At 32.2% G+C, this 23567-nt stretch overlaps 5 protein-coding genes and 1 long non-coding RNA gene across 8 annotated transcripts; 3 read left to right on the top strand and 3 right to left on the bottom strand.

Moving 5' to 3' along the window:
• Window positions 1–67: 67 nt before the first annotated feature.
• LOC123689337 lies at window positions 68–6287 on the top strand. The gene is made up of 3 exons (XR_006750333.1): window positions 68–607; window positions 854–955; window positions 6143–6287. It is a non-coding gene; the product is annotated as an uncharacterized LOC123689337 (long non-coding RNA).
• LOC110996474 (tyrosine decarboxylase) lies at window positions 2548–10188 on the bottom strand. The gene is made up of 7 exons (XM_045628868.1): window positions 9418–10188; window positions 7855–7906; window positions 6534–6604; window positions 5799–6035; window positions 3297–3836; window positions 3038–3227; window positions 2548–2929 (listed from the first exon to the last, which is right to left on the bottom strand). The coding sequence occupies exons 1-7, from the start codon at window positions 9730–9732 to the stop codon at window positions 2823–2825; spliced, it is 1512 nt and encodes a 503-aa protein (XP_045484824.1). The 5' UTR covers window positions 9733–10188; the 3' UTR covers window positions 2548–2822.
• A 1163-nt stretch (window positions 10189–11351) lies between these two features.
• Window positions 11352–14598, top strand: LOC110996489 (ribonuclease P protein subunit p25-like protein). 3 transcript variants are annotated; one of them, XM_045628872.1, is made up of 5 exons: window positions 11352–11370; window positions 13506–13606; window positions 13670–13854; window positions 13927–14046; window positions 14442–14598. In XM_045628872.1, exons 2-5 carry the CDS (start codon window positions 13511–13513, stop codon window positions 14572–14574), a joined length of 534 nt encoding a protein of 177 aa, XP_045484828.1. In that variant the 5' UTR covers window positions 11352–11370; window positions 13506–13510; the 3' UTR covers window positions 14575–14598. The 3 variants fall into 3 exon arrangements, with proteins under 3 accessions (XP_045484828.1, XP_045484827.1, XP_045484826.1); XM_045628871.1 differs by lacking the exon at window positions 11352–11370 and adding an exon at window positions 13298–13317 and having other exon boundaries at window positions 13504–13606; XM_045628870.1 differs by lacking the exon at window positions 11352–11370 and having other exon boundaries at window positions 13332–13606.
• Window positions 14569–16295, bottom strand: LOC110996482 (MOB kinase activator-like 4). Its single transcript, XM_045628869.1, has 4 exons — window positions 16080–16295; window positions 15760–15923; window positions 15109–15318; window positions 14569–15032 (listed from the first exon to the last, which is right to left on the bottom strand). Exons 1-4 carry the CDS (start codon window positions 16131–16133, stop codon window positions 14786–14788), a joined length of 675 nt encoding a protein of 224 aa, XP_045484825.1. The 5' UTR covers window positions 16134–16295; the 3' UTR covers window positions 14569–14785.
• Window positions 16296–17744: 1449 nt separating this feature from the next.
• On the top strand, window positions 17745–19474 carry LOC110996438 (corepressor interacting with RBPJ 1). Its single transcript, XM_022264102.2, has 5 exons — window positions 17745–17825; window positions 18030–18124; window positions 18323–18573; window positions 18693–18948; window positions 19129–19474. The coding sequence occupies exons 1-5, from the start codon at window positions 17754–17756 to the stop codon at window positions 19196–19198; spliced, it is 744 nt and encodes a 247-aa protein (XP_022119794.2). The 5' UTR covers window positions 17745–17753; the 3' UTR covers window positions 19199–19474.
• A 1628-nt stretch (window positions 19475–21102) lies between these two features.
• On the bottom strand, window positions 21103–23258 carry LOC110996432 (T-cell immunomodulatory protein). Its single transcript, XM_022264088.2, has 2 exons — window positions 21697–23258; window positions 21103–21625 (listed from the first exon to the last, which is right to left on the bottom strand). The coding sequence occupies exons 1-2, from the start codon at window positions 23015–23017 to the stop codon at window positions 21195–21197; spliced, it is 1752 nt and encodes a 583-aa protein (XP_022119780.2). The 5' UTR covers window positions 23018–23258; the 3' UTR covers window positions 21103–21194.
• Between the last annotated feature and the right edge of the window lie 309 nt (window positions 23259–23567).

Genomic DNA, 23567 nt, shown 5'->3' with positions numbered 1-23567 from the left:
ATAGGTACATTGCGACTAGTTAAAAAATAATGTAAGTAATTGATATAACGTACTTAGCTGTTGTATAAATTTGCGGTTTGATTTTTCCATAGTTCGTAAGTGCCGACGTAGACACTAGGTTTCATCTCTAGGCAGTTGTTTAGCAGTTAGTACCTAGCACAATTTTGAGCAATTGAAGACTAAAATAACGACAGAAGTGAGAGCCATAATATAAGTTGACGCTTTGAAGAGTGATTACACACGTGATGGAAAACATTTTGTCGGCATAATATTCCTTACACAAGATCAGAATACATTATAATTTACTTTTTTTTAACCACTCACGTACGTGGGTACTACAGTACCCAAAAAAATAATGGCGGCATCCGTACATGGGTACTACAGTACCCAAAACGACGAGTTTAAGAAAATGACATCTAGTTCAAACAGAACGTGTTAGAGATAAACGTTTTTATCGACGTAGAACGATAGCTTAGGAAATAGTTTACCCAATTAACTAGATGGCAATGAAATATGAACAGTTCTTTGTAAAAAAAATCCAAAGTCGGTTGTCATGTTCTTGTGAATTTTCTGAACAAGTGTTTCACAATTTCAACAATTATGTTAGGTAAGTACTGTAGTTTTATATTATATTTCTTTAGTTATCATACATCAAAATAAACTTTAATATTTCTACTTTACGATTATGATAATATTTTATAGTTTTGATTTCAACTTTAAAATATTGGTGTCACGGGCAAAATGGCTTCTTTGAAGTTCTCGGCTGATTTGTTTACGTCTGTTTAGTGAATTAATAGTTTGTTAAAATGAATGTTGAGTCCTTCATAAGCATATTCATGCCTTTTTCAAATAGATGATTTAAGATTTTGCTGCTTTGGACGGGGCGAATTTTCTCAGTTCCCCAATTTGTCACAGTCCACAGACTAGCTGCCAGGAAGACGACGTTTCAACTTAGGTACGTTCAACAATTAAATGCCCTCTATTTCAACAATGGACCCAGATATATATAAACTTTTAGCAGCTTTTATCTTAAGTAATGATATAAAAATTTATATCATATGAATGTGTATATATGTAAATATCTTTTCTTACACTCCTTTTATATCTATCTCTATAAGAACTGATCTGCGGGTGCGGGCCATAAATTTAAAAAAATATATGCCCTCTATTTAGATTTTGAATCTAGGTTTGAGGATATTTTGACTATGGTAATAACACCGTGGATAACAGTGAACGGAAACAATATTAATAATAATAATAATAATTTATTTCAAGTTTGTTTCACAGGAAAAACTTATATCTAATTACGCTATTTATATAAACATAATATAAAACATAAGTCAGGTTAATCTGACGCTGAACTAGGTGAACCTGTATTTCAGCATACAGCGCCTAACCCCTTAAATATATTAAACAAAAACTCTAACATCAAGTACATGACTCTTTGGCAAAACTTATATGTTTTGTTAAACTTATATATGCAAAACTTATTTACAATCTATTTAACAAGAAATTATATTATGGTGTATTAGTGTGTGTTTGGGAGAGTGTGTTAAATACCTACTATATTTCTCAAAAGAATACTATTAATATATTATACCTGTACATAAATACATAATATAATAAATGAATGCCTTTAATTATAATAATACTAATCTAGTGCCGTCTAGTGGGTTCCCAAGTTCACATTTAACGTAACTGGCCATTTTGCCCAGTGTCGATTGACGGTTTTCTGTGTTAATCTGATAATCTGTATTAAAACATGATTTTAAAACGTCAATCTTATTACGTTAATTTTTATCAAATAAAGACTTTTAACTCCAAATACAAATTCACACATTTTAAGTTTTTTAAAATAGAAAGTTCTTAAATATTTCTATCTGATTACGTTAATTACTATTCAAAAATGGGGAATGGATTCAACAACTATATGTGTATAATCAAGTAAAAGGTGCTTTATGGATGACAAAAATTTATATTGTTAAATAATTGGGAAATAAAAACACAAAATGTATTTTACACATAGTTACTTAATAGTAGGTTGCTTTTTTATATAAGAATGTTAATAGTTGTAAATGTACAAATTTACATAAATTTGTGCAATATCCTGTTGAAACGATTGTCAAAAATCAATGTTTATGTTACTTTCTACTGTTTGTATTACCTATTATAATCTTTCAAATCTTTGTTTTCTGTTATCTGCAAAAATTTGTTTTGGTGTGTTTTATGTATAAAATCTAAAAGGTAAAGCAAGGCAACATGTGGAGTGATGAAGTTCCTTTATAAATCAAAAGATTTCTTTAAAATCAGTGCTTGGCATAAATTAAAAAGTGTATTTAGGTAATGTAGTTTTATTATGTGTTCCATAATTTCTAATAAGTAGTTATTTAAATCATAAATTGTCTGAATGTATTATTGTACCAGATTAAAAAGTTTTATATTTAGAAGTTTTAATTATTTCATAATTTAATTTGGATTAAAGTAATAGTCATAATGTTATTTTTCTATTTAATGAAAAATAATATTTAATTATAATAAGTTATATACTGAAAAATCTCAATATTAAACTAAGTTAAGTGTATAATAAATTTATTTCATTAACATGATAGTGTGATTTCTGTAGGAGATTCTATAGGATATGATTGAATGGATAGGACGTTATTGATAAAAAAGTATTGTTTTTGCTTGTTACTAATTAAAGCCATAAATTAGTACAGGTTAATATTTATTGTTCTATAAGAGGTTCAAACAGTACTCTGCTCATCCTATTAAAAAAACCGTTCAATCGTCCCCCCACTCACCTTATATATATACTACACAGATTATTTTGAACTAGGACGTATTTTAGAAAAATTTATGGTTACCCTTTCTTTGTCCGGTCCTTCCAGTAATTCAGTAGCATAGTCAGTTATGACATCCCATGCGGTTTCTGAGAAAATAAATAAGTTCGTCTTATGTTCTTGACAATATGGCAGACAATATTGTACTGCTAATATAAAGATCAATGAATTTCATTTAAGTATTTAACAATGCATACCTATATCATCACGAGTGGCATGTTGAGTGACCACACAAAATCTGATCACATATTTATCTTGAATATACGCGGGGACTATATGAATTTTTCCAGATGCATTTATATTAGTCAATAATTTCTTGTTCAAGTCATCTTTTTGTTTCGGAGTCTCATCCGGGCCACAAATAAGTCGGAAGCAGACTAAACCTAACTGTAATACACAAATTAATGTAATACACGAAGTTTACAACCTAATCTTGTATGAAATTTGCTAGTTTACCTTGACATCATTGCAGACTTCAAATCTTTCGTCTTTCTTGACAAGATTTTCAAAGTATTTTGCGAGTTCGCAATGGCGTCGTACGTATTTCTGTAGGCCGCTGATGCCATAGCTTCGAAGCATAAACCACAATTTTAGGGCCCTAAATCTCCTACTAAGGGCAACACCCCAGTGGCGATAATCGATGGCCGTGTGGTCGTAGCAATGTTGCAGGTATAAAGGATCTACTACCAGAGCCGACGTTAAAAGGTATCTGTTGGTGACCCACAGAAGAGAGCAATCAAAGCTGGTTAACATAAATTTGTTAGGGTTCGTATTAAATGAGTCGGCGTATTCCACTCCTGCCAGATGATATTTATGTTCCGGGCAGAGGAAGGCGCCTCCAGCGTACGCTGCATCGACATGCAGCCAAACCGATGGGTATTTCCGAACAACGGGCCCGATTTCAGGAAGGTTGTCAAATGAGCAGCCGGATGTTGTACCCAATGTTGTGCTGACGAAGAATGGCACTAAACCGGCTTGTTCGTCTTCTTCCATTGACTGGGGCAAAATTAAGATTATTAAATAATAATTTCACAGAGCTACATTGCAATTTAATTCGTTCATATTAGGTGATATTTTTATTTGTACAAGAACTTATTGTTTAAGCTTATTATTAATGTTATTTTTAATACAGTTGCTCAAAAAGTGGCATATTGCAGGGAGGTATAGCGTTCGGAAAGTGGGCTATTACACACTCGTGCTTTTTCTTTGCCATTCCCGCACTCGTGCGTTTTCTTTGCCAACTGTCAAAACAATGTGTATTAAAAAGAAAAAACCAACCACGAAGGTTTTATTAAAAAGACTAAGAAGTTTTTATGATATATGATTTCTAAATATTATAATAATTGGATTCAATAAGTTCGGTTAGGTTTCTTTTCATTTCATATCAATTTAAAAAATATTAAAAAGAATTTTATAATATATGCAAATACGTATTTTTAAAAAGTTTACTAATAATTGGATTCAATAAGTTAGGTTAGGTATATTATATTTCATATCCATAAAAAAAATATTAAAAAGAAAAAACTAACCATGAAGTTTTTACTAAAAAATAAGTTTTTACTAATAAATATTTTATTTGAATGAATACCACCCGAACGCAGTATTATTGCACAAAATGCTTCGGAGAACAATTTACCGGAAACATATAAGTCGCTACATATCTACGTGCAACGAATTTATTCCGTAGAGAGAATAGAAAAAAAGCAAATAGTTTAATTAAATTGCTTAATTTTTTCGCTACTGTATTAAAAATAGTCGTTCAGTACACGTGCGGAACCGTCATTGCAACTCGTTCCGACTGTCAACCCTCACCTTCGGCTGCGCCTCGGCTCGGGTAGACATTCGTCGGAACTCGTTGCAATGACAGGCTTTCCGCACTTGTAATGAAATATACTATATTCGATTAAGATATTATTATTTTTTTATTCGCCATCGAGAGCTATACCTACAACAATTATCAGCATACAATTTTTAGATATTATTTTTTTATTACGATTTGTTTTAGGCTTATGCTTCAGTTTCGGCAATTACGATGTCATCTGTGCAAAATGAAATGTTAGTGTTCATTCTTAAAAAGCGAGAACAAAAAGTAAGGCTGACAAGAAAAAAACTAAACACTAAGAAGGAAAGAGAATCTAATATATACTGTTGGATAAACAATCAGTCTATGGGATAATGAGTTAATTAATAAGTCGGGTAGAACCCGCAGTATTTCGGGAATTTGAAACAAGCGATCATGTCTCGGGGAAAACGCCGAGAACTTTTCAATTACCACCGATTATTTGGCTCGCTATAACCTACTGACTCCCTTGGTAACTCGTTATCTATTTCAATTAAAAATTCAGAGATTAAACGTATTTGCCACTTTACGATAGAAAAGTAAAAATTTATTTAGTATTTTGTATCCTTGTTAACTGATGAATCAACAAATTACATATAGTACGAAATACTTATACTTTACTACCCCGGCACAACTTTCGATCACTTCATATATTTTGTTGCAAATGGACACAGGTAACCTTGATAGACTACATGTTGTACGTAAAAAATATATAACCTTATCGATTTATTATTAGAAACATAATTTAAAATAATTAACTTAACATAAACAAATATAAAAAAAAAACTAAACTAACCAAAAAATAATTACTTAAATATATATATTATTAAAAGGAGTTAAGGTTCCGAAGGTACTAGCAGCGCCCTCCGTTATAATAGTTGGACTAATTCTTTGGCTTTAACTTTAAATCTCTATAATAAATATTTTCAATCAAATAACCAAACTTTTCAAAAAATGTTGAGGTACGCTCCATGAGGCATGGGGCAAACATTTATGCTTTTAATTTAAATATGAAATATGTTTCACCATAGATCGAAGCCTGAACAACCGAGTTATATTCCATATTAATCACTAAGCTTTATATTACGAGAAGCAGCATATTAATGAAAAAATAATACCTGCTTTAAAGTCTCGCCTCTCAAACATCCATGATCGTCGGGCTGTAAAATCCGCAACTTGACAAAGCAAATCATAGCTGCCTTTTCAACACATGAATGGGCCTCTTTAGAACAATAGGCTGTTAGCTTGGACAACAGAAGTCCCTCGTCGACCGTTGGGAATTGGTGCTTGAGTTGCTTGATAGCCGCGGCGCGGGCGGCAAGCATTGACACTAGAACACTCTCACTCGCTGAACTCTATAGAAGTTAAATTCATTAATCAATTTCAAACTCCAATTTTTAGGGTTGTACTATAGTTTTCCTAATAAGTAACTAGAGTAGATTACATTATTTTTCCAATACAGAGACACATCGGGAACAACTCAAGATGGGATTCAAGTGCACAGGCGCTAATAAAAGATTTAATTTGGCATCTGGTAGATAGTTTCGGAGACCCCAGAGCTGGATCTTTACTCGCTCAACGAATAAATATCATACTTACGAGGAAATACTGCCAGAGTTAAAGGTCCACTGCCACAGGGACCAAACTTTTTAAGTCTTTTTTTAATTTTCTTTTTGGTTATTTTTATATACTATGTTTTAAGAAAATTGTAAATGCTGTATAAATAAAATATATGTTTACCAAGTAATAAGCAAAAATTTTATGTTTCTTTTCAACATCGTAAGCATTATGAGACAAAATCAAATTAGTGACTTAAAACGATTTTCTGAAAATGTAGAAAGAAATTAACTTGCCTCTATTACACCACCACCTTTGCTCCCCTCCTGAAGAGCTAAGAATGCCGGAGGCAAGCCAATAGCTTTTCCTAATGAACAGAAAATTATAGCTTATATTAAATTATTAATGAAGAAAACTAAGATAGTCGAATAAAGTTTAACTTACTTTTCGGATAGAAATGCTTGATTTGGTGCTGAGAATTAAAAATATGATAATTTTTTATGAAAAATTAATGTCATTTATAAAACATTATACATTATGCACAAATACATAAGGATAATTAAGAACATTTACACAGGCACCACAGCAAACATCAAAATAGAAAAGGAAGGCTGCGACATAAATATCCTTAGAGGAGTAAGACAGGGTGACCCTCTATCGCTTAATCTGTTCACAGCGGTTCTAGAGGAAATATTTCGAAATTTAGATTGGACAGAATATGGCTTAAATATAAATGGCGAGAAACTGACCCATCTGAGATTCGCGGACGACATAGTGGTATTTGCCAATACGGCAGAAGAATTACAAAAAATTATCATAGAACTGAATATAGCTAGCAAAGAAGTTGGACTCTTAATGAGCATCAAAAAAATTAAAGCTATGACCAATGGTAGGAATGACAAAATAATAAAAATAGATGACAACACAATAGATTATGTGTCAGAATATCTATATTTAGGTCAAGTAATATCCAACTATGATTTAACTACAAAGGAAATAGACAGAAGAATCGGAAATCCATGGAAGAGATATTGGTCCCTAAAAGAAGTTATGAAAAATAGTAAAACAAGCATGCACATCAAGAGAAAACTTTTCAACCCATGCATCCTACCAATTCTCACATACGGCTGCCAAACATGGGCACTTACGAAAGCACAATGTAAAAGATTAAGTGTTACTAAGAGAGCCATGGAAAGAAGTACAATAAAGAAAAGAAGAATTGACAAAATAAGTAACAAGAATTTAAGAGATAAAACAGGGTTTGCTGACGTCGTATATAAAACAAAAGAACTAAAATGGAAATGGCCTGGACATACTATTAGTCGGAGCAGATAAATGGAGCAAAATTGTAACTCTATGGCAACCAAGCGGCCATAAAAGAAACCGAGGTAGGCAATTTAAAAGGTGGGCCGATGAAATTGTAGAAATGGCTGGAAAGACCTGGACGAGATTGATATACAATAAGGAACAATGGGGGAGGCCTTAGCCCGTGGGCACACAGAATCAGTTATCGTAGATTAACAATAGCTGTAATGTATATATCTTGTATTCTGTTATAAGGCTATAAATAAATAAATAAAACATAAATAGAAAGTCTTTAAATCGTATTAAACTCACCAATCCAATCCAAGATGATGACTTCCAATTCAGTACAAGCAGGACTTGCAGCCTAAAAGAACGATTAAATTCACTTTTGTTAGGTATAACCCTAGTTCTAAAGCTACGACTCGTATATCTAAAACAGAAGTCATAGTCAATTCGGAATGTCATGTGAAGTTTTCTAGGAATCAGGTGCAGCTGCTGGTAAGTAACAGGTTTCGACCACAATGTTCGTGCCAGAAAAAATACTTTTAGCCAGGTAAATTTTTATTTAAACATTTACCATAAAATTATACTACATCTAATTAGTGAAGATCATACTAAAATCTGTTCAGTAGTTAAGTGTTTCATACAGACCAACGGAGCCGGGGAATTAAGTTTATTTTCAGATTCGTTTTCGTAGATAATAAAATTTAGTTTATTCATTGCTAAACCTCTAATTAATTTGATATATTTGTTTTAAATATTGTTTGTTGATTTGCTTTTTTAAAAGAGTACCGAGAGTTTTTTACGCCGGCTTTTTCTCTCGGCCTACACCCTCTGTCTTCTTTGCCGATGAGTAGGGATGCCTACAAGTTCGAATTGATTGACGTGGAATAAGTGATACCTAGATGATCTTATGTTCCAAAATAAACGTATTTTATTTATTTAAATGAATCTAATAATGATTCACCAACACAGAGCCTTATGCCAGAATTTTGAATTGTTTAATTTCCTTTATCGTGTGAATATCAAAATAAAAAATTGTTTTCTTTTTCGTTCAAGTGTGTTTCATGATCATTTCTTATCTAATAGGCAAGTAAATGATTAGCCATTTGTGCGTCTCGCACACGACCTCAGGGGCGAGAGTCGCACGCTGATGCCATTAGGCCAACACTGCCCACACACTCTCTCTGATTTTGTAGGTTTTTATGACTTGCAGAAAAAATCATTTCAATTGTACTAAAAATACTGTACTGTAAAAAATAAAATTCGTTTATTTTGGAACAAAGGATCATAATGGTATCACTTATTCCAAGTCATTAAATTCGAGCCCGTTGGCATCCCTACTCATCGGCAAAGAACACAGAGGGTGTTGGCCGAGAGAAAAAGCCGGCGTAAAAAACTCTCTTTTTAAAAAGAGATAAATATATTCCAGTACCCAGCCCTTCTTGTAAATAATTACATACCTACTAATCAATAAGTTGCTTGTATATTCGCACACAATTAAATCTACGGTCTGAAAGGTCTCTGTTTTAATTAAACTTGTTTTTAATGTGTAGAATAATATTCTGTCATCCTTTAAATTTACTTCATTAAAATTCCTTTACAATTATTTAGATTAAAAAATCTATTCACCAATCTTCACATACCAAACTAACCAAGATCTTCGCAAAGTCTATGTAACTAACTAATTATATTTGGGACTCGAAACTAGAACATCTACCATGTGTTGATTAAAAAATGAGTTTATTGTATCTCCTAATTACTTTCATAATAGCACACAAAACCCCCTAATTCGAATGTACGTATATAATATATATTTTTATTCGGTGCATTTGACATTAAAAAGGTCTTAAGGTATCGATATATAATACTTACCCATGAAAATCCGATACATCCTATACCAGCTGAGAGCATATCACCAAGAATAGAAGGATACGCGTTGCCTGCAGGAAAATAAGCGTGGAACTGTGGATGTTGCCAATGTGTAACACCGGGCATTATCTTATTCTCTACATCCTTCATAACGTCATCCCAATCTTCCGGATGTTGTGGTGCCTCGGAGGGCAACGCAGCGCAAAGGTAGCCAGGTTCAACAGATGGAGTCACTCGCCTCGAGCTTAAAGTATTCATGTACGTGCAAATGTAATCGACCATCTCCTTGCCCCTAACGCGGAACTCTTCGGTGTCCATTTTTCTACTTCGAGTTATATCGGAAGAGGGAGTGGTGTAACCGACGCGGCGTCTACTGACTGACTCGAAGACTTTACGCGGCTCTCAAGGATCTAATATAGCTTATAGTATATGACGCGGGCTGAGTAAAACCAAGTGACTTTTGAGAAATCCGATACCGCTCATAATCTTGGAGTCAATATCCTACCTTGGCCAACGATAAATGAGGTGATAAGCTGTTAAGACCAATGAGGTTTCGTTGATAAAGCAATGTTAGATGATACCAGCGACCTCCGACATTCTACCCGTTGACACCGCATCTTTACTGTATAAACAGAAGAGTAATCATTACTTCCTACTTCGCTCACTTAAATTAGCTTTCGTCCCGCCAATCAGACCTTTGTGCTAGTCGCGGGAAAACGTCCGTTCCGACCAAGCTGCGGTCGCCAGCCAGAGCTCAGATGCAAGGGCCATTAAAATTAAAAGTGAGTTTGCATAAAAAAAAACAAGTCATAATTCACATCACTCACACGTCATCACACGATAGAATAGCTTTAGTTAAGTTTTAATTTTGTATGTTTTATAATTTTAAAGTTTTGATCTTTTAAGTCCTAAATTAGTATTTTTTTTTAATGTCTTACGTGTATATATTTTGACTCCTATATGACTTGTTTGAATAATATTAAACATTAGCGAAGGGCAATATGAACCGTACATCTTGGAAAATTATATACCTAAACCTTTCTTATAAATCAAAATCATTCTATATATTTGTGAAAACTGCAATATATTCCGTGAACTTTCTGAGTTAATTGCAAACAGACAAACCGATCGACTTATTTTTACATAATATAAAAGTTTGTAGGCTTGATCAAAGCCCCACGACTTTTCCATTTCTGTCGAAAATATATTTACGTTGTGGTAAAAGAGACAGATGAATAACTTAGTTAAAACTTAAAACGGTTCAATTGTACCTACTAATTTTTAAACGGTTTTATTTATCTTGTTTGCGTCAAAACTAGTAATTGAAATTTGACGTGGTTGACAGGTTGATCTGAAATTTGGAATGCATCTTTTGTTGTGATAACAAAACAATTTAATACATTCGTTATCATTCGAAACGAAAAACGAATCATCTATGAGAATGAATAATACTAATGAGCGCCCATCAGGCGGCCTCTTCAAAATAGCGTAGGTATTACATAATTAATGACTGACATAGATTACTTTATCACTACTTATTCGATATAGTTGTCAACAATAAAAGAGGCTTCATTAGGAGAATACAGTTCTCTATAAAATTCAATGAATTAAAAAGAACAAGAAGTATCTGACAAAAACAAAAATGAAAATAAAAAAGTTAAAGTTACCTCTATTAATTATACAATAAAATTCAGTGTGACAATAAAATGCATCCAACAAGTCTAACGCAATTCAATTAACGTATCTTTTCGCGCGCGAGTTTTTATAATGTGATGAGAAATATTCAAATTAGGAATAGTATATCAGCAACATTTTTTTTATATTCCAAAGGCATTTTACAGACTTCTTCTCATGAAATTTCATTTCATAATATAAGTTGACGCTTTGAAGAGTGATTTCACACGTGATGGAAGACAATTTGTCGGTGTAATTATTCCTTTTATAAAATCAGAATAGGTACATGATAATTTACATTATTTTTTTAAAATATATATTTAAAGTTAAAAATTACTCATAGCACTTAGCTTTAGTTAATTCTTAACTTTGTATGTTTTATAATTTTAAAGTTTTGATCTTTTTAGTCTTAAATTACTATTTTTTTAATTTTTTTTTTATATCTTACGTGTTAAGATATTTTGACTCCTATATGACTTGTTTGAATAATATTAAACAAACATTAGCGAAGGGCAATATGAACCGTACATCTTGAAAAATTATATACCTACTTACCTAAACCTTTCTTATAAATCAAAATCATTCTAGATATTTATGAAAACTGCAATATTGCTGTTAATATATACTGCCGTGAAGTTTCTGAGTTAATTGCAAACAGACAATCCGATCGACTTATTTTTACATAATATAAAAGTTTCTAGGCTTTATCAACGCCCCACGGTTTTTCTCTTTCTATCGAAAATATATTAACGTTGTCATAAAGAGGCAGATGAGTAATTTAGTTAAAACTGTTCAATTGTACCTACTAATTTTTAAACGGTTTTATTTATCTTGTTTGTGTCAAAACTAGTAATTGAAATTTGACGTGCTTGACAGGTTGATCTGAAATTTGGAATGCATCTTTTGTTGTGATAACAAAACAATTTAATACATTCGTTATCATTCGAAACGAATAACGAATCATCTATGAGAATGAATAATACTAATGAGCGCCCATCAGGCGGCCTCTTCAAAATAGCGTATTACATAATAAATGACTGACAACTTACGTAATCTAACGTTATCACTACTTATTTGAAATAGTTGTCAACAATTGAAGGGGCATCATTAGGAGAATACAGTTCTCTATAAAATTCAATTAATTAAAATTTAATTTACGTTATTTTTTTTAAATATATATATTTAAAGTTAAAAATCGGCGCTTAGACACCCTATCAGTAATTTTTGAAGTTGAAGCATAAAACATTTTTTTTTATGAGATGAAAATGCGCTTATGCAGGCCCGGTCCTTGGATGAAAAGCTTGACGCGGAAACTGGGGGACTGGGTCTACACTCAAAGCCCTCTGCTATTCAGACTGGTAGCGAGACCCCATCCACTAAAAACACCTTAGTCCTTCACACGCCCCTACGATGGACCCTCGCTTATGTCCGACGTAGAGCTCAATCACGACCACGGGTCAAGGTCACCGAGACATAATGCCAAATGCACATTCTACATATCGCATGTTTCTGGTCAAACTGTAGTTAAAAACCGATTAACCGCATCCTCTGTTGGCCACTGAATGGGCGAAGTAGTTTTCGTGTAGGGAGGGAGACAACTCGACGCATAGACGCCGCCACAACATTTTAAGTGAGCATGACTATCCTTGATATGAAGCTTTTCGGTAGTGAAGTAACGAGGCTTTTAGCTGCGAAAGAAGCATTTACGAGACATCTGCGCAAATAGTAAGTACTATTATAGGCACGTAAGTCTAGCGCTGGCCGAAACGTGGAGGGCATTGCTGCGCATGTGTACTGTGGTGCGGGGGCCGGAATGCGACTGGAGAGCCAATCGACGCTCTTCATTCCGCTTGCCCCCCTCAGGTACCTTATTTTTTACTTCTGCGCAATAACGGTAGCGCTAGAGTATCGTGCCGCTACTTGTAGCATACTTTTCGGAAGCAATATGGCTGGCTACCCCCTTGTCTAAGCCCCCAGGTCGAAGCAATAGTAAATTACCTTTTTCGACAAAACTTCAATTAGGTATTATAGTTCAAATTACTGATATTGAAATGAGTGGACCTGGGGGATTAGTCAAGATGCCCTAAAAGTCACATTCAGCACAGATTCTATAGATTATAGATGATACAAGTGCTCCTGCACTGTCTGTGGTTGTAATTGTCACTTTGTCTTAGAAATAATAATTATCAAAATCAACAATGCATTGCTAAACTAAAACGTTCAGACTCCAGCTGACAGTTCGTTTAATAAATAACACTATTTTCTAATTATTTATTTCTAAAACACAAAAAACTATGATAAAGTTGTGGCTGGCTTTAATAATATTTTAGAACCAGCGAATAATAATTCACGGGCTCTTACAGCAGTATATTCGTAAGTTAAAGCAAAAGGTTTTCCTTACATTATTAATATTTTAGCGAAAATGGAAAATTACTTCAAAGGAAAGAATGTAGAAGAACAAATGGAACGGGACAAAATACCAATAAACGGCCTTCCTGTTGATTTCTTATGGATGCAGGTAGACTAATTTAATATTGATGATAGTAAGTCTATTACTATGAATTTACTATTAACTGTTTAGGTAAAAGGAGGCAGTAAAATGACAAATTTACTATCACATGCATCAGGGATTTTAGAGGATAAAGCTACTACCCCCATAGTTTGGAGTGGGGCTGGGGTAGCCATTTCTAAGGTGATATCATGTGCTGAAATCTTAAAACGAAAATTTTCATTGAAATATCAAGTAACAAAGCTGACGTTTAAGAGGTATTTACATAACTTTCACAGCAAAAAAGCAATTAATAAAATAATCATTAATATTATAACTTTTCTTTTCAGTGTAGAGGAATATTGGGAGCCCAAACTTGATGGTTTAGAAACAATTGTTGTTAAGAGGCAAATTCCTGTAATTCATATTTTACTGTCATCCCAAGAAATAGAAGACACCCAGCAACTAGGGTAATTCATTTTGACCCACTACTATTAAAATATATACTATCATACACTTTTCTTAAAAAAAAAGAGTACCCTGTGTGATACAATCATCATCAGCCATACAAATTTCAGAAAACTTAAAAGGATATTAGTAAAAAGTGAAACTTAATTAGAATGAATATTATATTTACTCATAACATTCCATAAAAATGCATCTTTTATCTGTTTATATTTCTTTTTTTTTTAACAAATTGTATCTACCCTGTGTGATACAATCATCATCAGCCATACAAATTTCAGAAAACTTAAAAGGATATTAGTAAAAAGTGAAACTTAATTATAATAATAAACATAAAAATGCATCTTTTATCTGTTTATATTTCTTTTTTTTTTAACAAAATGTATTTTCAATGTTTTAGATACCAGACATTAAATGGAAAATCATTTTGGGAAACAAACAAGTCTTTTATCAAGCAGAATCAGGCGCAAAAAACTAAGAAACATTTTAAAAATAAGACAAATATTAGTAAAACCAAAATTACAGAGAATTAATTAAAATAATTTTATTTTTCTAAAAAGATTAACATTTTCAAATCTTCCTTAGCAATCTACTTCTTAAGAATGCCTTTTGTTGCATTACTTTGAATATGGTTTCATTTCATACTCTAGTTGATTATTAAAGAACCTCATTCATAACTTTATGAATTTCACTAATGTACATAAAGAGTTATATGAAGAAAATTGGATCCAACTATCCACTGACTTATGCTTCAGATTCTCCAACTGGCTGATTTATTGGTACTTCATCATCAAGTTTTGGCAAAATCAATATCTCCTTAGAGATGATAGAATATTTTGTCACAAAGTATGTAAACCGTTTGCAGAGATGTGTTTCTTTTTCAAAAGCATCAAATATGGCACGATGATGGAAATAAGCATGTGAGAATATTCTGTATACCCTGCGGCAAACTGAACCTAGTTTACCTACTGATGAGTCTCTAATACTCACTCTGCAAATAAAATAATTAATTATTATGAACAATTTTAAATTTATTTTATATAATACAATTATTAAGATTATTTTACCTGCTTGGAAAATACTTATTGCTATTTAACAAACAAGCTGCACCGTCAAGTGTGTGCCTTGTGTAATCTATAGCCGGGCATTCTTTTGGGGTTTTATGAGCAGCACAAAGAAAAATCCATTGCTCAGTAGCAGTCATTTGTGTGCATGTGTTAGGCTTACACTCACTTTGTAATCTGACGGTTAGACCATTCAACTCCATACAGAATTGTCTGAAAGTAAATCAATACAGATTGAAGTCTCTATTACAACATATTCAAATGAGATGAAATGTTTGAGAATAAAACATTGAATGAAATGAAATTAAAAACAAAATGCCAGTCAAGTTGCAGTCAGTGTGATATAAAATATAGAGAATGAGTATGAAAAATTCTGTTGTTTATTAAGACTGAGAAGATCACAAGGTATACAATATGTAAATAATAATAATAATAGAAAGTTCAGATAAATTAATGAGTTGTTAGGCTGGTCACGACTTTTGGACAGCATAAAATTTATTAAAAGATTTTTTCTCTGCAGTTTAGTATAAACTATATACCCAACTTACAGTTCAGTGGCATCCAAGCAGTTACGCCAATAAGATAAAATTAATGCAAGATATTGCATTTTGTAAATTAATCTTTATCTTTATGAGCTAGTTTGGTTTGTCGTACCTCAAATGTTCATACTTCCAAACACCCTCTTCCTGAGCCTCAGGCATTTTTAATATTGCTTCCAGATTTGATGGATCTCGTCTTATGGTTTGTTGTATCAATTGTTGAACCGCTAGTGTATTATCCATTTCTTCAAAAGGTTGGTCAGGCCACCGACAGAAATCCTATAATTGTAACAATTCATAATTACAATTATGTTTTAAAACATAAGGTTTCTGTTTAATTGTCCCCTGCAGTCTATAAACTTGGTAATATTATAGTAATATATTTGTTTATATTGGTAATGCATCTACTTTTTGTACATATTTTGCCAAACCTACCTTTGCTTTTGAGCCAGGACGATTGCGTCTCAGTATTTGCGTTCCATCCGCCATTGGTTAAGTGATGAACTAGAAATTTTTATTTAGAAATTAAAAAAAAGTTTTAAAGTAGAAAGCATATATTATTAACCCAAAAATCTCCTATGATCGAAATATTCCCAAATACGGAACCAAATATTCTAGGGTGCGGACTGCGGACAGCTACAGCGGACCACAGATTACTCTCACTCTGAGTGCATAATGGAAAATAATTTGTATACAGAATAAAACGGTGACTCTACACTTAAATTTTAAAAAATATGATGTCAGGCCCTCTTAAGACCAGTCCCTGAATGAAAACGAAATAATAAATTTAAAATAAAATATTTGATGCCATACCACATTTTTTATGTTCAGTACAAAATATTAAGTCAACTATTTTAAAATTATAATTCCATCGTGTTGTAACTTGAAACGAATACGCAATGGATGATCATTTAAATTTTAATCTTTGGATAACGCGTCTCTGCGACTAGCGACAAAATGTTTTCAAAAGTGTACAGTTGCAGTTTTAAGAAAGAAAAATTATAATATACAAAAAGAATTCATGTAATACACCAAAACTTGTACAAGATTTTGCAATAGAGGAACACCCTTAGGAACCAAAAACTTTTGGCCATTACTAAGTCCAAGAACACGTTAGCTAAAATCGTAATATTATATTGTATGAATTACTAAAATATTATATTGAAATAAATTTATCAAGTTCTCTAAAAAAAACCTGTTTATATTCTGTTTTTATCTTTTATTTCTAACAGTAACATATAACTAACGGGTCCCCAACTGGACAGTTAAATTTTATTCTCTGGTGTACATAATCAGATAGGCTTTTAACGGGGAATATACCTTGAGCCACCCTTATCCTGGGCTGTACAATAACGGAGGATACGTAGAAGAATGGAAGCTGCGACGGCCTCTTTAAGACGACTAAGAATTTTGTATTCCAATTCCCGCCAAAAATTATGCCGGCACAGACTTTCTTGCTTCCATTCTTAAGCTACATTGATTGCAATATACCAATGCTATAGCCAACTTAATAAAAATCTAATTTCCGTCTATACAATTTGTGTGAAAGGGCTGTGCCCGTACCTAGTGGTCGTAATTTTTATCTATAGACTATATCTATATATATATTTCGTCCGTCTGACCGTGTCTGTAATTCAATTATGGAATGCTCTGCCTATAGCCGTGCAGACTTTGCAAATAAAAAGATCATAATATATTGGTTCAGGAAACAATATTATAATAATACTAATCTAGTGCCGTCTAATGGGTGCTTAACGCAACTGTCGAGTGTCGACAATTGGTACCTACTACTAGCTGTAATTTTCATACAAATTTAGTTTTCGACTTTCTACATACCCTTCTGTTAAGCCGTCTTGACTAGTCAAGACACCCTGTCTGTTATGCCGTGTCGATTGACGGTGTTCTGTGTTAATCTGATAATCTGTATCAAAACATGATTTTAAAACGTCAATCCTTTTAATGTACTGTTTAATAATTAACTGTTTTGTTCCTATGTTTATTTTATCAAAAAAACACTTTTAATTCCAAATAGAAATTCACACATTTTAAGTGTAAACAATAGAAAGTTCTTAAATATTTATATCTGATTAAGTTCATGACAATTCAAAAATGGGGAAAGGATTCAACAACTATATGTGTAAAAAGTTTTTCCATCCAGCCTCTCGCGATAACTTAAAGAGAGTAAGTTGGCGTTATACAAGATGTTTTACGTTTGAATATTAACTATTTCTAATAATTTCGTGAACAAATTCAAAACAAAACAATATGTGTATATAAAATGAAAACAGTTGAATATTAGAATCTATATTTTGAGTAATGAATATAATATATTAGTATTATTCAATTAATAAATAGTTTTACAATTTCCAAATTATATTTCTGTAGGTATGGATGGCTGAGCAAAAAACTGATGCATACAAGAAAAAACAAGAAGAGTTACGGGTTCAATATGAAAAAGAGCAAGAATTACATGAAAATAAGTAATATACATTTACAGTTTTAGTTTAAAATAATTAACATGTTCCAAATATTAATATACTTATTTTCTGCAAGTTTCTAATGCTTTTTAAGTTAATTATTATTAATTTTATTTGTTTTATTAAAATAATATTATCTATATGCATTAGAAAAAAATATGAAAAGATAAATAGATTTACTTAGGATAAATTTTCTTTTAGGGCCTTACTGAGCAAGGACAGTAAAGACAAGCTAAGCTTAAATTTTATGTATGAGCCTCCTCCAGGGGTGAAAAAAGAGCGGGAACGTGAAGACAATGAACCAGAATATAAGTTTGAATGGCAACGGAAATATAATGCTCCTAGAGAAAGCTACTGCAAAGGCGATAATGAAATTCGAGACCAACCATTTGGTATTCTTGTCAGAAATGTGCGCTGTATCAAGTGCCATAAATGGGGACATATTAACACAGGTTTGCTTTCTACCTAAATATAACTGTTTGTTTAAGCTGAATCAATTTTGCTTGTTTTAGAAATTTTTAATTTCCGTTCAAAAAATATTTTCTTTATATGTTTAACACTCTTGTTTTAGATAAAGAGTGTACTATGTATTCATTGTCTATGAGTGAAGCAAGAGCTTTGCAAGCTTCTGCATCAGCTCCTCAAGAGGAAGAGGAAAAGCCTGATGTCCCAACATTAATGCAGCAAATGAGAGATAATGGTTTGGTCATGAAACCTGGTGCCTTGCCACTTGCTGCTACCAAAGTTGAGGAAGGTGAATCTTCCACCCTTACAGAAACTGATCTGATAAGTCAACTGACTAAGAAACAAAAGAAAAAATTGTTGAAGTAAGTAATTACATTCTATAAATAGCTTTCAATATCATAGATACCACCAGTGTTGATTTCTTTTTTTTTCACCTGTTTTAGCACTTATACAATAAAAGAAAAAGTGTGGTTACATAGCAAAACTACTTGTGGGTTCCTCTTGCTTAGCTTCTTTAATAATATATGATTTTTTTTTCACAGGAAATTGGAAAAACTTGAAAGAAAAAAGGATGACAAAAATAAAGACAAAAAGAAAAAGTTCAAACATTAATTCAAGATATAAAGAATAAAGATGACCATTACTCCCATAATTTATTATTGTTAATATCAGTTGTAGCTGTATGCCTAGAGAAATGGTTTTAATAATAATGTTATTTATATATATATATGTATGAGCACTAGCTGACCCGGCAAACATTGTTTTGCCATGTATATTATTTGTAAGAAACATTTTTTTAGGTCAATAAAAATAATTATCTACTATAAGTGTTCAAAAGAATGATTTATGTAGGGTAATAAATTAATATTTATTAATGTAGAGAATATATTTTAAATTACAATTCTTGCTAGTTATCTAAATATCAAAAATAAAGAATCAAAGAAATCAAATTAAAATAGGGGGTTGGGGGGTTTAAATTCAGGGTTAAATGTATTTACTAATGCTGTATCATAAAAAAATATAAAAATATATATCTAAAATTGAAAAAAATAATTTCGGGGTGGATTACCCTTAACATTTAGGGGGATGAAAAATAGATGTCCGATTTTCAGACCTAATGCACACAAAATTTCATGAGAATCGGGAAAGCCGTTTCGGAGGAGTTTAACCACAAACACCGCGACACGAGAATTTTATATATAAGATTTATCTCATGAGACCAGTTTTTAGAACCAAACACATCGTCAGCACACAAACATAAACTTTCAATACTTTCTCTGTCTGAAATTAATTAAATAAAACAATTGACTTTAACCTTTTCTATTTAAACAGTAAAAAAATAATCATTTGGAGTCTGTAGAAGTTACAGTTTGAAAACATAAATTTAACATTCTCACACCCACCCCCGCAATCCCTATTGGAAATAGAATTTCGTAAAATCCTATTTGAGATGATTTCTGCATGACAAATAAAAGATTACTACCAAATTTAAAGTCTATAGAGGTTACAGTTTGGAAATAGAAATTTCACATTTAAACACCCACTACCGCAATCTTTTTCGGCGGTGGGTTGTTGTAAAATCCGCTCTTAAATCATTTCTGCATCACATATAGACGACTCTAGCTAAATTTGGAGTCTGTAGGAGCTACGGCTTAAAAAATAAAAATTTTCATTGTTAAACCACCCCCGCAACCCCCTGTGGGGTGAGCTACCATAAAATTCGTTCATAGACTATTTCTACATCTCTTACAGAAGATTCCTACCAAATTTGGAATTTATAGGAGCTATAGTTTAAAAACGGGAATTGTTCATTGTTAACGCCCCCGCAATCCCCTTTGGGGGATGAATTTCTTAAAATCCGTTTTTAGTTGACCTCTACATAACGAAAGTAATATTCCTACCAAGTTTCACATTTCTAAGTCCTATAGTTCCCGAGATTTCGTGATGAGTAACTATAGAAATTGGATTATCATCGAAATTTTTAACGTTTTAGCAGACTTTTTTAAAATTTTCTTACATATAAACATTCTCCTGACAATTCTGAAGACAATAAAAAAAATTAACCCAATCGGTCCAGCCGTTCTCAAGTGATACTCGATCATGGATACGGCATTTTATTTTTATCAAAAAATGAGAGTGGGTGTGCAGGGGTGCGTGGGAGTTGGTTGGTGGATGCGTGGAAGTTTTTAAGTAGATTCTTAGCTGAATGTAAAAGAACATTATCCGTTTAAGTAAACTCCGTTGAAATCCATAAAAACATAAGAATCAAGAGAAAACGCTTTATAAGCCGGATAAATGTTCATAAAAGTAAAACAGCAATAAAAAAATGAAGGAACGTTAGAATTCGAAGAGAAAAATAAATAGCCATAAACCATCTAGGAAAAATTTCGCATCGAATGGTGGTAGTTTCATGTCGATACGATCAGTGGTTTAGGCGTGATTGAGCCTCAAACGAAGACCATTTTCATTATATATATATATATAGAAGTATTCTTTCTTCAAATAAAACACTACAATAATCAGTCCTAATTCATGGATTATAATATAATTTATTACTATATTTGTATATCACATTATTTTTTAAATATTTTACTATTTAAGGATAGCTTTATAACTTAACATAAGTTTTATCATCAATTTCAATGATATCCTGTCTATCATTTCTTTCCTTCCAATGCAAATATAAAACACACCCAATAATTACTACAATTATAGCAGTTAAAACAAATACACTCTTAAGAATAACCTTGCTTGGAGTAACAAATAACTGGGCTCTCCATTGTGAGGGATCATTGGGTGGAGCAGGTATTAAAACTATTTGGGAGTTTGGTATAATCTGAGTCCAGCTTTTAGAGTAACCAGAGAGGCCCACAGTCAAAGTATCAACAAAATTTGGAGTACGATCTAGGCCAAATATAGAATATGGTAATTGCAGAGCATAATATGCTGATTGTGGTAATTGTGCACAAACGCCAGTCCTGTAAGTACCTTCCTGAGACCATGTGTTGTAACCTATTTTTGGTCCGGGCAAATTAGTACCTGAAAGAAATTTTTTTTTAGATTTTACACAAATAAATAGTATTAATATTACAAAAAAAAATAGTTATTACCAAATGTAACCTTTCTGGTGTATAGAGTGCCGTTTATGGTTGGTACTTTTTTATTACTAAGGCCAGTAACGACAATTACTTTAACAAAATTGGTATCATACTCCAATTCATTACGAAAAGCTTTCATTAAGTATTTCCCAGTGGTTATATTTTTTTGGACATAAATTACATCTAGCACTCCATCCATGTAGAAGTCGTAAAAAGTTCCCATAACAACATTATTTCCAAAAGAATCAAACTTTTCCCATTGAACTTCAAAAGTTCTATGAAATTTACATCCTGGTAAAGTGCATGCTACATTGTGCATTAAAAATACTTTAGTCTCATTGTTGTTACTTGTAGGACTAAGTGTCATAAGAATATCAGGATATCCATCCATATTGTAATCCCCACTCCTCATGGTTATTGCATCTAAATAAGGTTCATCTCGTGGTGGTATAAAATGCCATAGAGTTCCTTTCCCATCATTAAAGTCAACTTGTAAATCATGCCACTGTTTATTATCATATATCAGAATTGTGCTGTTAATACATCCAAGATCATAACACACTGGTAAAACTAAAAAGAATTCACCTGATAAAGCTACATCAATAAACAGTGCTTGACCATAAATTGTTGCAAAACCAACAAGAAGTTCAATACTGTTATTATATTTAAAACCACTTGGTTCTTCATTTAACCATACTTCAACATCTAATTTTGTTGTCACTAAAAGATCAGCTGCATTATCGTCATTTACATCTAAAAATGAATGTGAATGAGGCAATTTGATTTCCTTATATTTATCATTGCCCATAACTATTTCCATAGGAGTAGACCTTGAGTTATCAAATACCCAAAAAACTCTTTCCTTTTCAGCATTCATACCAAAAAGATCTAATATCATATCACGATTATAATCAAGTACTAGTGGTTGGCCAAAAGTAACTGCTTTTACTAAATTAGCATTGGTACAGTTAAGGTCTGGCATTCCACCCCATAATATATGTACTTCATGTAAAGATGTTTCATTTTGAACCGCTTTAGTAAATAAAATATCCATGTAGGCATCTCCATCAAAGTCACCTGGAACTATACTAGTGATAATGTCATTGCTAAAATCACAACTAAGAGATGGTCTTAGAAAAGGTTCTTTGTCATGAGCTAGAAGCACCTCAATACTTGATCCATTTATAATAAACGCATCTGTCAATTCATCTGAATTAAAGTCACCAAATGCAGCAATTAGTCCTTCATTGCTTTTGCCAAATGAATTTTCCGTCATGTCACTAATAGAAACTACTTCTCTATAAATTATAAAGGCTAATAATACAAAATACATTTTAAAGGCGATTTGAAACTTGGCATAAAAAGCTATGCTAGCGCATTGTTTGGTTTTAATTCAATTAATATATATCTAAGTGACACTTCATCAACAAAGATGAGCGTAATTTAATAATTATTTACATTAGTTTGACACACAGATGATTGGGTAATATATTTGTTAAAGTTAGACGAAATATGTGAACTGTTAAATGAAATGATACTGTTGAATCGCAAACCTTTGTTTATTTAGAACAAAGAGAAAGACTGTCCAAAAAATAAATATAAATGACAGTTCACAGTACATATAGCAACCAATTAACACAGACCAAAGTGCTTATAATAATACCTAAGAATATTTTTTTCAATTAGATCAGAATTCAGAAACCACGCTGAAATAGTAAATGAAGAAATATGTTGATCTTCTGTTTTCTAACGCATCGTCATGCCTAACAATGAGACAAAAATATAGTGATTGTTGGATACGTTTTATTTTATGTTGATAGGCAGATAATGACTTCTGAGCTAGTATTGTACTGTTTGACATTTTTTATTGATAAAAATTAAAT

This window comes from Pieris rapae, chromosome 7 (genome assembly GCF_905147795.1).
Source record: "Pieris rapae chromosome 7, ilPieRapa1.1, whole genome shotgun sequence".
NCBI classification, from domain to species: domain Eukaryota; kingdom Metazoa; phylum Arthropoda; class Insecta; order Lepidoptera; family Pieridae; genus Pieris; species Pieris rapae.
This window is presented reverse-complemented; position numbering and strand designations above follow the sequence as displayed.

Excerpts from the sequence above, each read along its gene's own strand:
- LOC110996474 (XM_045628868.1), bottom strand. The coding sequence starts at position 9,732 with ATGGACACCGAAGAGTTCCGCGTTAGGGGCAAGGAGATGGTCGATTAC. Across the intron at positions 6,605-7,854 it reads CATCATCTTGGATTGGATTG|GAAAAGCTATTGGCTTGCCT; the intron begins GTGAGTTTAATA and ends TCTGTTCATTAG. Across the intron at positions 3,837-5,798 it reads GAGGCGAGACTTTAAAGCAG|TCAATGGAAGAAGACGAACA; the intron begins GTATTATTTTTT and ends ATTTTGCCCCAG.
- LOC110996489 (XM_045628872.1), top strand. The coding sequence starts at position 13,511 with ATGGAAAATTACTTCAAAGGAAAGAATGTAGAAGAACAAATGGAACGG. Across the intron at positions 13,607-13,669 it reads TTGATTTCTTATGGATGCAG|GTAAAAGGAGGCAGTAAAAT; the intron begins GTAGACTAATTT and ends TTAACTGTTTAG. Across the intron at positions 13,855-13,926 it reads ACAAAGCTGACGTTTAAGAG|TGTAGAGGAATATTGGGAGC; the intron begins GTATTTACATAA and ends TTTTCTTTTCAG.
- LOC110996482 (XM_045628869.1), bottom strand. The coding sequence starts at position 16,133 with ATGGCGGATGGAACGCAAATACTGAGACGCAATCGTCCTGGCTCAAAA. Across the intron at positions 15,924-16,079 it reads GTCCTGGCTCAAAAGCAAAG|GATTTCTGTCGGTGGCCTGA; the intron begins GTAGGTTTGGCA and ends TTACAATTATAG. Across the intron at positions 15,033-15,108 it reads AATAAGTATTTTCCAAGCAG|AGTGAGTATTAGAGACTCAT; the intron begins GTAAAATAATCT and ends TTTTATTTGCAG.
- LOC110996438 (XM_022264102.2), top strand. The coding sequence starts at position 17,754 with ATGGGGAAAGGATTCAACAACTATATGTGTAAAAAGTTTTTCCATCCA. Across the intron at positions 17,826-18,029 it reads CTCGCGATAACTTAAAGAGA|GTATGGATGGCTGAGCAAAA; the intron begins GTAAGTTGGCGT and ends ATATTTCTGTAG. Across the intron at positions 18,949-19,128 it reads CAAAAGAAAAAATTGTTGAA|GAAATTGGAAAAACTTGAAA; the intron begins GTAAGTAATTAC and ends TTTTTTTCACAG.
- LOC110996432 (XM_022264088.2), bottom strand. The coding sequence starts at position 23,017 with ATGTATTTTGTATTATTAGCCTTTATAATTTATAGAGAAGTAGTTTCT. Across the intron at positions 21,626-21,696 it reads CACCAGAAAGGTTACATTTG|GTACTAATTTGCCCGGACCA; the intron begins GTAATAACTATT and ends AATTTCTTTCAG.